This window comes from Giraffa tippelskirchi, chromosome X (assembly GCF_054371585.1).
Source record: "Giraffa tippelskirchi isolate mGirTip1 chromosome X, T2T-mGirTip1v1.2.pri, whole genome shotgun sequence".
Lineage (NCBI taxonomy): Eukaryota > Metazoa > Chordata > Mammalia > Artiodactyla > Giraffidae > Giraffa > Giraffa tippelskirchi.
This window is the reverse complement of record NC_137289.1, coordinates 88,077,926-88,092,959: the sequence shown is the minus strand read 5'-3', so window position 1 is coordinate 88,092,959 and position 15,034 is coordinate 88,077,926. Positions and strand designations below refer to the sequence as shown.

The 15,034-nt window shown below is 41.3% G+C and overlaps 1 protein-coding gene across 2 annotated transcripts in view; it reads left to right on the top strand.

Annotated features, from left to right (window-relative positions):
* Positions 1-233: 233 nt before the first annotated feature.
* ITGB1BP2 (integrin subunit beta 1 binding protein 2) overlaps positions 234-15,034 on the top strand; it is a 38,688-nt gene continuing 23,887 nt past the window's right edge. The window contains exons 1-12 of one of the 2 annotated variants that reach the window (XR_014075945.1): positions 234-352; positions 590-639; positions 730-786; positions 863-1,008; positions 1,715-1,806; positions 1,914-1,972; positions 2,110-2,180; positions 2,294-2,393; positions 2,650-2,763; positions 3,004-3,066; positions 3,428-3,559; positions 8,957-8,995. Coding sequence is in view for 1 of the 2 variants with exons in the window: in XM_081566227.1 (XP_081422353.1) it covers positions 289-352; positions 590-639; positions 730-786; positions 863-1,008; positions 1,715-1,806; positions 1,914-1,972; positions 2,110-2,180; positions 2,294-2,393; positions 2,650-2,763; positions 3,004-3,066; positions 3,428-3,655 (1,044 nt within the window). In the remaining variant the exon portion in view is untranslated. Of the gene's footprint in view, positions 353-589; positions 640-729; positions 787-862; positions 1,009-1,714; positions 1,807-1,913; positions 1,973-2,109; positions 2,181-2,293; positions 2,394-2,649; positions 2,764-3,003; positions 3,067-3,427; positions 3,834-8,956; positions 8,996-15,034 lie in introns of those variants that run through there. The other variant, XM_081566227.1, reaches the window with a different exon arrangement.

The window sequence follows — 15,034 nt, the reverse complement described above, 5'->3', positions numbered from 1 at the left end:
GAAACAAGTCTCAGCAGTGGTTAGCTGACCTCACCCAGGTTCCAAGCCCTACTCTGCCTGATACTATTTTCTTAAGCCTCAGAGCTGAAATGTTCCTGAGTTCTTTCCTATTGGCTGGGAAGACCAATTGAAGTTCCCTTGCCCATGTTAGGAGGTGTACGCCTCCTGAACTAAAGATAGAAACAGCTGGCCCTTCCAGGCAGCTAAAAGCCTCCGGACTAAGAGGTGTCCCCCACTCGGCAGCCAGACTCCCTGAAATACCCTTTCAGTAATTCTACCAACGCCTCCATGTCTCTACTCTGCCATAACAAAGGCTGTGGCCAGCATTTTGACCCCCAAACCAACCTTCCTGGTGAGTAATCCTGACCTTGCCAGGAGCTCTGTTGGTGCGGAGGGAGTTGACAGCTGTAGGCAGTCTGTTAAAGGAACAGAAATTTAGTGTGTACCTGCCTTAGTTTGATTGGTCTGGGTGTTCTTCAGTCTTTACTGATATTCTTTTTTTTTATACCATATGGAAAGATTGTAAGCATATAAACCTGGAAAAGTAAGAATTTCTTTCCTTCCTTGATCTTGTTACTGGTATCCACAGATTCCTGTTGCCATCACCCTGGGGTCCCAATCTTCCATGACGCACTTAAGGTGAGGAATAGGCAAGGGGGGAATAGCAAGAGCATTTTGCAAAAGAAATACAGCCAGGAGTCTAAGCTGAGCTGGGTCTCTTGTTATCAGGGTTGGTCCTGCTGCCGGAAGCGAACTGTAGATTTCTCCGAGTTCCTAAACATCAAGGTAAATTCTTTACTTTTGGGTATTCTGCCCCAATAGAAGAATTCTGTCCCTAATCTTCTTTCCCTATCTATACTAGGGCTGTACTGTGGGACCACACTGTGCTGAGAAGCTCCCTGAGGTCCCTCAACCTGAGGGCCCTGGTACAAGCAGTTCACTTCAGGAGCAAAGACCTCCGAATGTGATTCCAAAGTCAGCAGAGACTTTGCGTCGGGAGAGGCCCAAGTAAAGAGGAGGTCCCTGGGTTTTCCGTACATTCATGGAGCTTCCTAGGAGTGATTAATGGGTCAATGAGGTTTAGGAACTAGAGACTAGAGATATGAGGAGACCCAAGTGTCAGGGCTTGGTGTATGTTTTGTGCCTTAGGGGAAATTTGTGTCCGGAAATAATGTCCTTTGCTCTTAAGATGATATGGGGTGATGGGGTAGGTATTTTGAATCAACAGAGTAGATAGCCTCTCACAAATACATACTTAGTTATAATACAAGGGTGATTGTTGAATGAGTTTTTTTTTTTTCTTTTTGGAAAAGAGTTTTAAAATACGTTTTATATATTAAGAAAAGAATGTAGCAGTACTGGCAGCCAGGAAGCTGCTGAGAAGACTAAATCAATTTTGTGGAAATAATATGAGCAACAGAAGAAAGTCTACAGTTAGTTAGATGAAGAAAAGGGAATGATGCAGTTGTATAGAAAAATATGGATTTAGAGCAACTGAGTAGATTGGCAAGAGAAACCCTGGAGATTTCCCCAGGGTTCAAGGATTTGGCATATCCACAGAGAAGAAAATTGGCAATGGGATTGCTATTCATCTTCTCTAACTCTGCCCTACTTTCACCAGACTTCTTCAATTCCATTACCATTGGTGGGAAGGTTGGCACTGTTGGTCACAGTTAGTGGGTCAGGACTAAATCACCCCACCCATACCCCGTAGGTCAGAGTTGCCTCCAAAGTTGCTTCCGCTAAATATATCCCAAGCCCTGGAAATGGCACTGGAACAGAAGGAATTAGAAGAACCTGGAGCAGGTGAGTGGATCCTTAGTAGGACAGGTTTCATAGGCTGGAATTTAGTGAAAGTGGCAGTTGGGTGGAAGAAATGAATAGGGTTCCTGACTCTTGTTTTCTTTGCCCAGGAGTTGACAGTAGCCTGATCCGGATTGGGGCCAGCTGCCAGAACCCAGGATGTGATGCTGTGAGTGAGAGTTTATGGAGGACTCAAGCGTGTGTTTGAGAGACGTGATGCCTGAGGGATGCCTGGGTATAGACGTGAGGCTGCATACATTTTTACATGATCTGATTCTTTTCCTGATTCTCCTTTATCTGTCTTAGGTATACCAAGGCCTAGAGAGTGATGCTACTCCATGTACCTACCACCCTGGAGCACCTCAATTCCATGAGGGGTGATGGAGGGGACTGGGTGGGCTGTGAGACAGGTTTTTCCCAATGTTGACCTTAAGATGGAGTGCTTGTGGGGAGGGGAAAGGAGATTAAGTGAATTCTGTTCCTACCTCAGGGTGAAATCTTGGAGCTGTTGTGGCATCCAGACCCTGGATTTTGGGGCATTCCTGGCACAGCCAGGATGCAGAGTTGGTAGACATGATTGGGGGAAGCAGGTAAGTCCTGACTTTACTGAACTCTTGATAAGAACTCAGTTCCCAAATAATTTCTCCTCCCTGTACCTCATGGCCAAGCTCTGTATCTTCTCCCTTTTGCATGGACCAAATAAGATTTCTGCTCCCAGTGGTTTTGCAATATGAGGTCGTGTTAATCTTTCTGACACTCTCTGTTTCTTCTCCACATACACCATGAGAATGTCCCTTGGGTTACGAGTTCATTCTTAACCATCCAGATTGCACATCTTCTTTTTAGCTGCCAGCGTCTTGCCGTCATGATTGGCACCAGACAGATTCCTTAGTAGTGGTGACTGTATATGGCCAGATTCCACTTCCTGCATTCAACTGGGTGAAGGCCAGTCAAACTGAGGTGAGGAATGTCTGATGCTGGATGGGAGGCCAGCGAATTGGGTGATATTATCATCTTACAGGCTGAGTCGTCATATGCAGTTAACATGTAGGCTCCATAGTCCTCTGGTAGAGCTGTAAGGTCAGGGTTATCTGACTGGCCTGTGGATGTAGGGAATACACCACTGGCCTGCTTCTGTGTTGTAATAACGTGTTCTGACCTTCTGGGATTGTTCCTACCCCTGTAATTCTTTTCTCTCAGCTTCATGTCCACATTGTCTTTGATGGTAACCGTGTGTTCCAAGCACAGATGAAGCTCTGGGGGGTAAGTGAAGAGAAAGGGGCACAAGAGGGGGAGGCAGATGGGGTAAAAAGAAGGGCCGGACTGGAATGAATAGAGGGTGTCTTGAGGGACGAAGTTGTAGTGGGAAAGTGGAGGTTTTCTCTTCATTTGCTTTGATACTCTCTCTCTCTCTCCCTCTTCTCCCTATTTTTTCTCCCCTTCCCCCCAACTCCCCTTTCTTTCCTTTTTCTCTCTCTCCCTTACTTATTCCTTCCCTATATTTTTCCCCATCTTGCATTTTTTATTTTTCTCCCTGTCATTCATCACCACCCTGCCCTGACCCCAATCCCTTTGGTTTCCTCATTTTCTCTTCTGTGTTCCTCTATCTTTCCCTCCTCCTCAGGTCATAGACGTGGAGCAGAGCTCTGTCTCCTTGATGCCATCTCGGGTTGAAATTTCCCTGGTCAAGGCTGACCCAGGATCCTGGGCCCAGCTGGAGCACCCCGATGCACTGGCTGAGAAGGCTAAGGCAGAGGTTGGGTTAGAGGTGGATGAGGAAGAGTCTGAGGATTCAGATGATGACTTGAGCTGGACAGAGGAGGAGGAAGAGGAGGAAGCAATGGGGGAATAGTGACACCAGACAGTCAAGTGTCTAAATAGGACCTCAGTGACTCCCTTAGGTTTCAGAGACCAGGATACGGTTGGCCATGGAGTGTCACTGAGCAGCAGGAGGCAGAAGGAGGGGAGAACAAAAGTGTCCAAACCATGCTGTTTTTTCCCTTAAATAAATCTTGTATTCTGCAGTTTCACATAGTGTCGTTCTCTCACCTCACTATCTAAGATTGCATTCATTCCCTCCAGCTTCTGTGTGTGTGTGTAACACACATGTGTGAAAACAAGCACATGCAATCAATTCTTCACAACCACCAAGTATTTACTGAGTACTTACTACGTGCCCAGTTACGTGTTAGGTGGTTTAGAGGTATCTGAGAGCAGAAGACTTATTCATTCCTCTTAGGAAAATTGTAGTGTGGTTGACAAGTCAAGGCTAATCTACATGAGATAATAATAAACATTATCAAGTAGTTTAACTGAGTGCTAAATTGTGCAGTACAATTTTAAAAGCTATAGGAGTTGAGAGAATGGAGAGATTAATGTGGACTGTAGTAGAAAGGGAAAACACCATGGAACAAGTACATTTTTTACAGCTTTAATTAAATATAGTACACATCCTATACAATTTACCCAAGTGCTAGTGTAAAATTCGGGTTTTTTTTTTAGTATACTCAGAGTTGTGCAGCCACAATCAATTTTATTTTTATTTTTTGGCCACACTGCAGCATGTGAGATCTTAGTTCCCCAACCAGAGATGGAACCCATGCACCTGCAGTAGAGTGCAGAGTGTTAACCACTGGACCACCAGGGAAGTCCCAACCACAATCAATTTTAAAAGTTTTTGCCATTCCCAAAAGAAACCCTATACCCATTAGCAGTCACTCCCAATTTCCCCCCAAACTGACAGCCCTAGGTAACCACTGATCTACTTTCGGCCTCTATGGATTTACCTATTCTGGATATTTCATACAATATGTGGTTGTTTGTGACAGACTTCTTTCACTTAGGATAATGTTTTCAAGGTTCATCCATGTTCATCCAACATGATGCTCATCCGACATCAGTACTTTGTTCCTTTTAATGACCAAATGATATTTCACTGTGTAGATATAACACTTTTTTAATCTCTTCATCACTTGAGGTATATTTGGGTTGTTTCTACTTTCTGGCTATTATGAGTAATGCTCCTGTAATAATACTCCCATGAGCATTCATGTTCAAGTTTTTATGTGGACCTATGTTTTCATTTCTCTTAGCTATATACCAAGTATAATTGGAGTGTAATTTCTGGGTCAAATGATAACTTTTAACCTTTTGAGGAATTGCCAGACTGTTTTCCAAAGAGTCTGCACCATTTTACATTCTCATCAGCTGTGTATGAGGGTTCCAATTCTCTACGTCCTAGATAACACTTGTTACTTGTCTTTTATTTAAATTATAGCCATCCTAGTGGGTGTAAAGTGGAATCTCTTTGTGGTTTTAATTTGCATTTTCCTGATGGCTAATGACACTGAGCATCTTTACATGTGCTTGTTGACCATTTTTGTATCTTATTTGGAGAAATGTCTAAACCAAACCTTTGCCCATTTGTTAATAGGGTTGTTTGTCTTTTTAGTGAGGTTTTTTAAAAAATATGTTCTAGAAACAAATCTCTTGTCAGAAACATGATTTATAAATATTTTCTCCCATTCCCTGTGTTGTCTTTCTACTTCCTTGGTGTCTTTTGATACACGAAAGTTATAAATTCTTATGAATTCTAATTTATCCATCTTTCCTTTGGTTGCTTATGCTTTTGATGTCATATCCTAGAAACCATTGCCTAATACATGGTCATGAAAATTCATTCCTGTGTTTTCTAAGAGTTTTATGGTTTCAGCTTTTTCATTTTGGTCTTTGATCCATCTTTTTAAAAATACTTATTTATTTGGCTACACTTGGGATCTTCATTGTGTTATGTGGCATCTTCCATTGCAGCTCACGGACTCTGGTTATGGTGCGTGGGCTCCAGAGCACAGGGACTTCAGTAGTTTTGCCACATGGGCTTAGTTGCTGCACACCATGTGGGATCTTAGTTCCCCTAATATGGATCAAACCTGCGTCCCCTGCATTGCCAAGTGAATTCTTAAAAGTTTTTGTATGTAGTATGAAGTAGGGGTCCAACGTTATATTTTTGCATATAGCTATCCAGTTGTCCCAGCACTGTTTGTGGGAAAGACTATTCTGTCCCCACTGAATTGTCCTGGCACCCTAGTTGAAAATCAATTAACCATAAATGTGAGGGTTAATAAATATATCTTGAGTGGAACTTTGAAGAATAAGAAATTTGGATAGCTACGGAAAAGTAGGGAGAGCCAGGCTTGGGTAGGAAGGTGTTCTATTTTACTTTTTATGTTTTATTATAAATTCCCAAAGCAATACATTGTCATTGTAAAAGACAATGCAGTGATGTGTAGGGTAAGAAGTAAGAACTCCTCTTTGGATTCTCTCCAAATTTAGTCCTTTTGCTGTTTGTAACCACTGCTAACATAGCAGAGGATTTTTTTTTTTGGCCACTTGGCTTGCAGGATCTTAGTTCCTTGACCAGGGATCCAACCAGTGCCCCCTGGAGTGAAACCGTGGTGCCCTAACCACTGGACCACCAGGTAATTCCCTCAGAAGGTTTAAATGAGGGAACAAAAGAGTCAAGTGAAATGTGGCTAGATTGGGAAGAGCCTAAAATTCTAGATCAAGGATTTTGAACATGATTTTAAAAGAGAGTTAAAAAGGCACTATAGGCATTTTCTTTGTAAAAAATTTTATTCTATTTATTTGGTTGCACTGGGTCCTTGTTGCTGCATGCAGGATTTCTCTAGTTGCTGCATGCAGGATTTCTCTAGTTGCAGCGAGTGCGGGCTACTCTTTGTTGCAGTGCACCAGCTTCTCGTCGTGGTGGCTTCTCTTGTTGTGGAGCACAGGCCCTAGGTGCACATGAGCTCAGTTGTTGTGGTGCACAGTCTTAGTTGCCCCGTAGCATGTGAAATCTTACCGGACCAGGGATCAAACCTGTGTCCCCTGCATTGGCAGGTGGATTTTTATCCACTGTACCACCAGGGAAGTTCAGCCTTGTCTTTTTAAATGCAGATTTTTTTTTTTTTTTGACTGCACCTCATGGCTTGTGGGATCTTAGTTCCCTGACCAGGGATTGAACCCAGAACTGTGGCAGTGAAAGCACTAACCACTGGACCATCAGGGAATTCCCTTAAATGTAGATCTTAATTAGAGGAGTGATATCTCTTTTTTTGAGTCTCTCTTAAATCAGATTTACTCCCTCAACATCGTGGCCAAGAATCTGGGATTTCAGATTCTTAGAAACATCAAACTAGGAAGCTTACCAAACCTCAGGTGATCTGAAGTATTTTTCATAGCACCCTTTTATCTCAGTTCAGATTCAAGGAACATAAGGTTTCATTAGTAGCTAGGAGTAAGATGGGGGTGGGAGAATGGACATGGGCAGCATAGCATGGCTGAGGATTTGGAAACTGAGGCAAGATTAGGGGATGTTAGAGAATGCATCAGGAAAGTTTCCTCTACCTTTCCTCTACCTTGCAGGAAAGTTTGAGCAGAGATAAAGGGGCTTCCTGGACCTCCAGGATATTCAGTAATTTTGGCTTAGCTCTCTGCTCTCATTCAAGTGCAAATAAAGTTTTCCCCTTGAACTGAACCCTTCAGATCCTTTCTAACTAGGTGGCATGCAGGATCTTAGTTATCCAACCAGGGATCAAACTTGTGCCCCCTGCTGTGGAAGCTTGGAGTCTTACCCACTGAACCACCAGGGAAGTCTAGAAGTTTACTTTTTTTACAAAAAAAGTTCTTTTAAAATAATTTTATTTATTTTTGTCTGCACTGGGTCTTTGTTGCTGTGCATGGGCTTTCTCTAGTTGTGCAGTATGTGGGGCTTCTCATTGAGGTGGCTTCTTTTGTTGTTGTACAGGCTCTAGGCACATGGGCTTCAGTAGTTGCAGCACATGGTCTCAGTAGCTGTGGCTCATGGGCTGTAGAACTCGGGCTCAGTGTTTGTGGTGCACGGGGTTAGTTGCTCTAAGGCATGTGGAATCTTCCTGGAGCAGGGATCGAACCCTGTGTTGGCAGGCAAATTCTTATCCACTTGCACCACCAGGGAAATCCCAGAAGTTTGTTGTTGTTCAGTTGCTGTCGTGTCTGACTCTTTGTGACCCTATGGGCTGCAGCACACCAGGCTTCCCTGTCCTTCCCTATCTCCCGGAGTTTGCTCAAACTCATGTCCATTGAGTCTGTGATGCTATCTAACCATCTTATCTCCCGGCAATCTTGATTCCACCTTGTGATTCATCCAGCCTGGCATTTTGAATACCGTGTAAGTTAAATACTGTGCATTTTGGTACTCTGCGTGTAAGTTAAATAGAGTGACGGTATACAGCCTTGTCATATTCCTTTCTCAGTTTTGAACCAGTCAGTTGTTCCATGTCCAGTTCTAACTGTTGCTTCTTGTCCCGTGTATAAGTTCCTCAGGAGACAGGTAAGTGGTCTAGTATTCCCATCTAAGGATTTTCCATGGTTTGTTGTGATCCACACAGTCAAAGGCTTTGCTTAGTCAATGAAGCAGAAGTAGATGTTTTTCTGGAATCCCGTGCTTTCTCTGTGATCCAACAAATGCTGGCAATTTGATCTGTGGTTCCTCTGCCTTTTCTAAATCCAGCTTGAACATCTGGAAGTTCTTGGTTCATGTACTGCTAAAGCCTAGCTTGAAGGATTTTTGAGCATCACTTTCCTAGCATGCAAAATGAGCTCAAAAGTTTACTTTTTTAAAAAAGTAGGAACACTTTATCATTATTATTATTATTTATTTATTTTGGTTGCATTGGGTCTTTGTTCCTGTGAATGGACTTTCTCTAGGTTGCAGCAAGCAGGAACTACTCTTTATTGCAGTGCTTGGGCTTCTCATTATGGTGGCTTCTCTTGTTGTGAAGCACAGGCTCTAGAGGGGTGCAGGCTTCAGTAGTTGTGGCTCGTGGGCTCAGAAGTTGTGGTGCACAGGCTTAGTTGCTCTGCAGCATGTGAAATCTTCCTGGAGCAGAGATCAAACCCATGTCCTCTGTATCAGCATATGGATTCTTATCCACTGAGCCACCAGGGAAGTCCAAAAGTTTACTTTTAATGTCATTTTTCTGTGGGTGAAACATCAAAAGGGGCTTTAGAGGATGTGTTTTTTTTGAATTTAGAGATGTAAAATATATATAGAAGAGTGTATAAAGTACACTAATCTTAAATGTACAACTTTTTTCTATCTTATGAAAATCAGGGGACCAGCAACTACTCAGAATTCCTGGAGAGGATGGAGGTGAGGAATCAAAAATTTCAAGTAACCCTTGTATATAAACTTGATATATAAAGCTTAAAATTTGCAGCATTAATAAAGTAGTATACTAGATCCTTTTACATAGCCCAAAACCCAAAATATGTGTTTCAAGCAGGTGTATAACATTATTAACCACCACTACAACAATAACCATAGCTACCATTTCTGATACAAACTAACCTGCCAACCATTATACTAAGTGCTTTGCATATATTATATCACTTAATCATCTACTTCCCACCATCACATCTACATATTTATTCATAATAGCACAAATACTCTCCCTACCTCCTTTTATAGTTCTCATTTCTTTCCACTGTGCTTTGTATCATATTCCCTCACACCTCTCTGGAAACCTTACACTATTAATTATCCTCTCTCTCCCCTGTTTGTTCAGCCTTTCCCTCTCTTTGGATATTTTCGTTGACATTTAAACATGTGCAAGTCTCCCCAGTCTTACAAAAACAATTTCCCTTGACTTCATATTCCTCTCCAGCTACTATTAATTCCTTTCTCTCCTTTGTAACCGAACTTCTTAAAATAACTACTCTTTTTCCATTTCCTTCTTCCTAGTCCATTCACAACACACTTCAATATATCTTCTAACTCCCTCAACCTGGGGTGATAAGGTTACCATTGGCCAGGCCACCAAGTCACTAAATCCAATGGATACTTTAGTCCCCATCTTACTTGTACTCTCAAGCAAAATTTGACATTCATGATGGTTTCTTTCTTGAAGTACATTTCATACATTGGCTTCTATGACCCATCACTCCTCTTGGTTGTCTTCCTACTTCTCTGGCTATTTCTTTCAGTCTCTTTTATAGGCTCCTCCTCTTCTTACTGGCCATTCAATGATGAAGTTCCTCAGGACTCAGTCCTAGGCTTGGTCTCTTCGTTGTTGTTGTTCAGTTGCTAAGTTGTGTCCAACTCTTTGTGACCCCATGGACTATAGCACGCCAGGCTCCTCTGTTCTCCACTACCTCCTGGAGTTTGTTCAGATTCATCTCCACTGAGTCAGTGGTGCTATCTAACCATCTCAACTTCTGCTGCCCCCTTCTCCTTTTGCCTTGAATCTTTCCCAGCATCAGGATCTTTTCCAATGAGTTGGCTCTTTGCATCAGGTGGCCAAAGTTTTGGAGCTTTAGCATCAGTCCTTCCAATGAATAGTCAGAGTTGATTTCCTTTAGAATTGACTGATTTGATCTCCTTGCAGCCCAAGGGACTCTCAAGAGTCTTCTCCAGCACCACAATTTGAAAGCAGTCAATTCTTAGGTGCTCAGCCTTCTTTATGTTCCAACTCCCACATCTGTATAAGACTACTGGAAAAGCCATGACTTTGACTATATGAATCTTTGCCTGTAAAGTGATGTGTCTTCTTTTTAATATGCTATCTAGGTCTCTTCATATATTGATATATATAACTTATATATAACTCTCTTCTAGACACTCTCAATTATGCCCATGACTTCAGATACCACCCACATGCAAATGACTCATGCGTTTTTCTGTCTAGGCCATATCTTTCCTTTGAGGTCTAGATCTGTGTATTGAAATAATAATAGCTAATGCAGATTTAGATTGGTGTCTGACATATAGTAAGTACCACTACTATTCTTCTTTCTTTTCACCAAAAGCTTTCACCTTGGCCTATTGGGAAGGTCGAGGTGTTTCTTTTTTCTTTTTTTTTCCCTTGGAGAAGAAAGACACATTTCCAATGTCCAATTTTATAATGTGTCAGTAAGAAAATAGGATTCTTTTAACTGCACCTTGTGACTTGTAGGATCTTAGTTCTCCAACCAGGGATTGAACCTGGACTCCTAAGCATGGGCTACCGGGGAATTCCCAGAAAATAGGGTTTTTCTTGACAGTCAGGTTTTGCTAGTCTATAAAGTGATAACATATTTACCATACAATTGCATCAACTTCAGCATTATGTATGATTGTATTCACCTCCTGAGGGAGTAAACATCATATATAGAATGCCACTGTGTAGGTCACTTCTACCCACATTATTTTACTTAATCCTCACACCTGATCTCTGAGGATTATTATCCCCAGTTTTTATAGATGAGGAAACCAAAGCTCAGAGAAGGACATAGCTTGCTTGAGGTCACATGGCTACTGATTAAAACCTCAGTCATTGTTCAAGAGCCATCTGAGAATATCCAAATATCCAAAATCCAATTAAAATCTTAGAAGAGGAGCTTGATATCACACCCCTCTAGCCTAACAGAGTCCCTTTGATAAGCCTATCTGGGAACCAGCAAGGCCCTTAGTTGTTCAGTAATATCTCACATTGATATAACGCATTCCTAAACTAGGGATCCCCAACCTCTGGGATCTAATATCTAGTGATCTGAGGTAGAGCTGATGTAATAATAATAGAAATAAAGTGCACAATAAATGTAATGTGTTTGAATAATCCTGAAACCATCCCCAAACCCCCTGGTCCATGGAAAAATTGTCTTCCACGAAACCAGTCCCTCATGCCAAAAAGGTTGGGGACCAGTGTCCCAAACAACTTTTCACCTCTGATCACCTTATCTCTAACCTAAGTGGGACCCTTAGGTACTTTACCTGTCACTTCATCTGGATCAGTAATTCTCTCTCAGTTATACTAGATTCAGTGTTACTGATTCTGGGACCCCTGCCTCCACTGTCCCCTCTCTCTCTGCTCCCAAGGTCCCAGAACACTGCTAGAGGGAGAACCAAGCAGGCCAGTATAAATTCATGCTGTCCAGTTTCAACTTGGCCCTTGCAGCTGCTCAGCAACCCTTTTATTTGTCTCATACATTCCCTGGCACTCTCCCCACAGAGGCTGTTCCAGACCTTCCTCTTCTCATATTCCAGCTCCCCCTGTTCCACTCCTTCAGATTAATACACACACTTTCATCAGATGCTTGATAATTCAATAACATTTTAAAAAACATTTTAATGGAGAATGTAAAACATGTATAAAAGTAGACCGAATACTGTAATGAATCCCTTGCTAAACACTCAGCTTCAACTAGTATCAACTCTTGGGTACTCTTGTTTCATCTATTTCCTCTGTCCCATAATATTTTGGAGCAAATTCCATCTATTTCCTCTGTCCCATAATATTTTGGAGCAAATTCCAGATATGATGTCATTCCATACCTAAATATTTCATTATGTATCTTTAAAAGGTTAGGATTCTTTTTTAAAAATCATAATTGTAGTATCATTAGCACACATAAAATAAACAAGCAATATTTCCATTAAATATCAAGTCAGCATTTAAATTTCCAACAGTTTCATAAACGTCAAAAGAATTTTACAGATTTTTTGGTTTGAATCAGTATCTAAATAAGATCCACACATTGTGATTGAATATATATTATATGTCACTTTTTTCCTTGCAACTTTTTGTTGAGGAAGTTAGATTGTTTTTCAGTAGAATTTCATAGTCTGGGTTTTGCCAGTTCCATCTCTGTTGTATAGGTTCTCTGTTGTATATATTGGTAAGATCAATAATGTCTGTACAATGCATATTGTATATTCATTGTCCTATTTTCAGTGGTGTGGGGAAATTGTCTATGTGACCAAAGAAATGGAGGGTGTCTGGCCTATAGAGTGACTCAGGAAGAAGCTAGGACCTCTTTAGCAGGAATGAAACAGATGGCTCAATAAATAGTAACGGAGGTCCAGGCAAGATAAGATGGGTGAGGGGCCATGCAGTGTCAGATTTCTAGTCTGCTGGTATGTAGAGCAGGACAGTCAGGGAAGCAATGATGAGGCTGAAGTCAGAACTAGAAAAGGAGAGGTAGCACTTAAAGCAACAGCTGGGATTATTTCTCAGGGGATTACTCTTCTTGATATACCCTGTTTTCTAAATATATCTTATTCATTTCCACCTCTGTGCCTTTGCCCCGGCTGTTTCCTCTGCTTGGAATAGCATCTCCTTTCTCTCTACCCATCCAAATTCTACTTACCTTTAACGACAAGTGCAAGTTCCCTCTTCTCTGTACTTGAACTTGTGGAGTAATAAAATATCTCTGAAAGGATAAACAAGAGATCAAGAACATTGATTGCTGTCCTGGGAAGGAAACTCGATGGCTAGAGGACAAGGCTGGAAGGGAGAAAGATATTACTGATTTGCTGCAGGAGGGAGAGTTAATCTGATGAAAGTGTCTAATATGAAATCTGTGGAAGTAGAAGGAGGGAGATTGGAGTTTATAATTTGAGGAGAAAGAGGAAGGTCTGAAACAGCCTCTGTGGGGAGAGTACCAGGGAACACATGAGACAAATAAAAGGGTTGCTGAGCAGCTGCAAGGACCAAGTTGAAATTGAACAGCATGAATTTATATTGATCTGCTTGGTTCTCCCTCTAGCAGTGTTCTGGGACTTTGGGAGCAGAAAGAGAGAGAGAGAACAGTAGAGGCAGGGGTCCTAGAGTCAGTAACACTGTACCTGGTGTAATTGGGAGATAATTACTGATCTGGATAAAGTGACGGGTAAAGTACCAGGGGATCCCACTTAGGTTAGGGATGAGGTGATCAGAGATGAAAAGTGATTTGGAAAATCACTTTTTTGTGATTGTATCAATATGAGATATCACTGATCAACTAAGGGCCTCGTTGATTCCCACATAGGCTTGTCAAAGGGATGCTGCTACGCTAGAGTAGTGTGATTATCTTCTAAAATCGTCTTCTAAAATCCCAGTTGGGTCCTTAAGTTTTAGATATTCTTAGATGACTCTTGGACAACTCTTAGCAATGACTGAAGTTTAAACATGTGGCAGTCATCACTGAAACTGGAACTTCTGCAAGATACATGATGGGAAGAGTACTTAAAAAAAAACTCTTTATTGAGCCTTTACTATGATCTAAGTACTGTAATAAAATGTGTGCATGTGTACATGCACACTCTATCTGTTATTTCTCTTTGTATATATTATATATACATATATCTCAAATGAGAATATATATTCTCCTTTACTTCTCACAATAGTGTATTAAATGCATTATTATTATTCTTTAATAGATGATGAAACTCGGCTTCAGGGAGGTTGCATAATTTTCTCTAGGTCACACATCTATCAAGTGTCAGAACTGGGACTCAAATCCAGGTTTGAGTACAAAGCCTGTGGTCTCTTGTTTCTAACACTACTTTCCAGCAAATACCTCCATCCATTAAATCAGTGTTATTTTGCCAATAATATCCATTATTAAAACTTTAGATTCATTCTCACCAAAAAGAATTATACACTGAATTGAAAGCTTTTGGTGAGTAAGAAGTTAATTGACTGGAGTGGAAGAGAGAGATTCTTAGAGACAGTGAAACCAATTGAAAATAGTTGCGGTAGTCCAAGAGAGAAAGATGAGACCTCAAACTAAGTGGGTGTGGTAGTAAGAATGGAGGAGAGAATAATGTATTTAAGAGGTATGCCTTAGTCGATTCATGCTGCTAAAACAAAGTACCATGGACTAGGTGGTTTATAAACAAATAAATTTATTTCTTACAGTTCTGGAGGCTGGAAGTCTGAGATCAAGGTACCAACATAGTCACGTTCTGGTGAGGGACCTCTACCAGGTGGAGAGGAAAGAAAGAGAGAAAGCTCTCTCATGACTCTTGTAAGGGCACTAATCCCATTCATGATCTCTTCTAATCCTAATTACCTCCCCAATCTCCTAATATCATCACATTGGAGGGTAGGATTTTAATGTATGGATTTTAGAGGACACAAACACTGAGTCCACAACATCAGGAGTGAAAGTAATATGGCCATTGCTAGTCTCTGTGTTCCTTAAACTTAATGCAACTCACTCCTTCCTCAGTGCCTCTGTACTACCTGTTCCCCCTACCTGGAATAGTCTTTCTCCAGGTCTTTGAATAGGTGATTCTTTCTTAACATTCACAGCTCAACTATCACCACTCATGATAGGGAAACAATTCAACTATCACCACTCATGATAGGGAAACAATTCAACTATCACCACTCATGATAGGGAAACAATTCATTATCTCAAAAATTAATCAATAAAGGGAGATAATCAA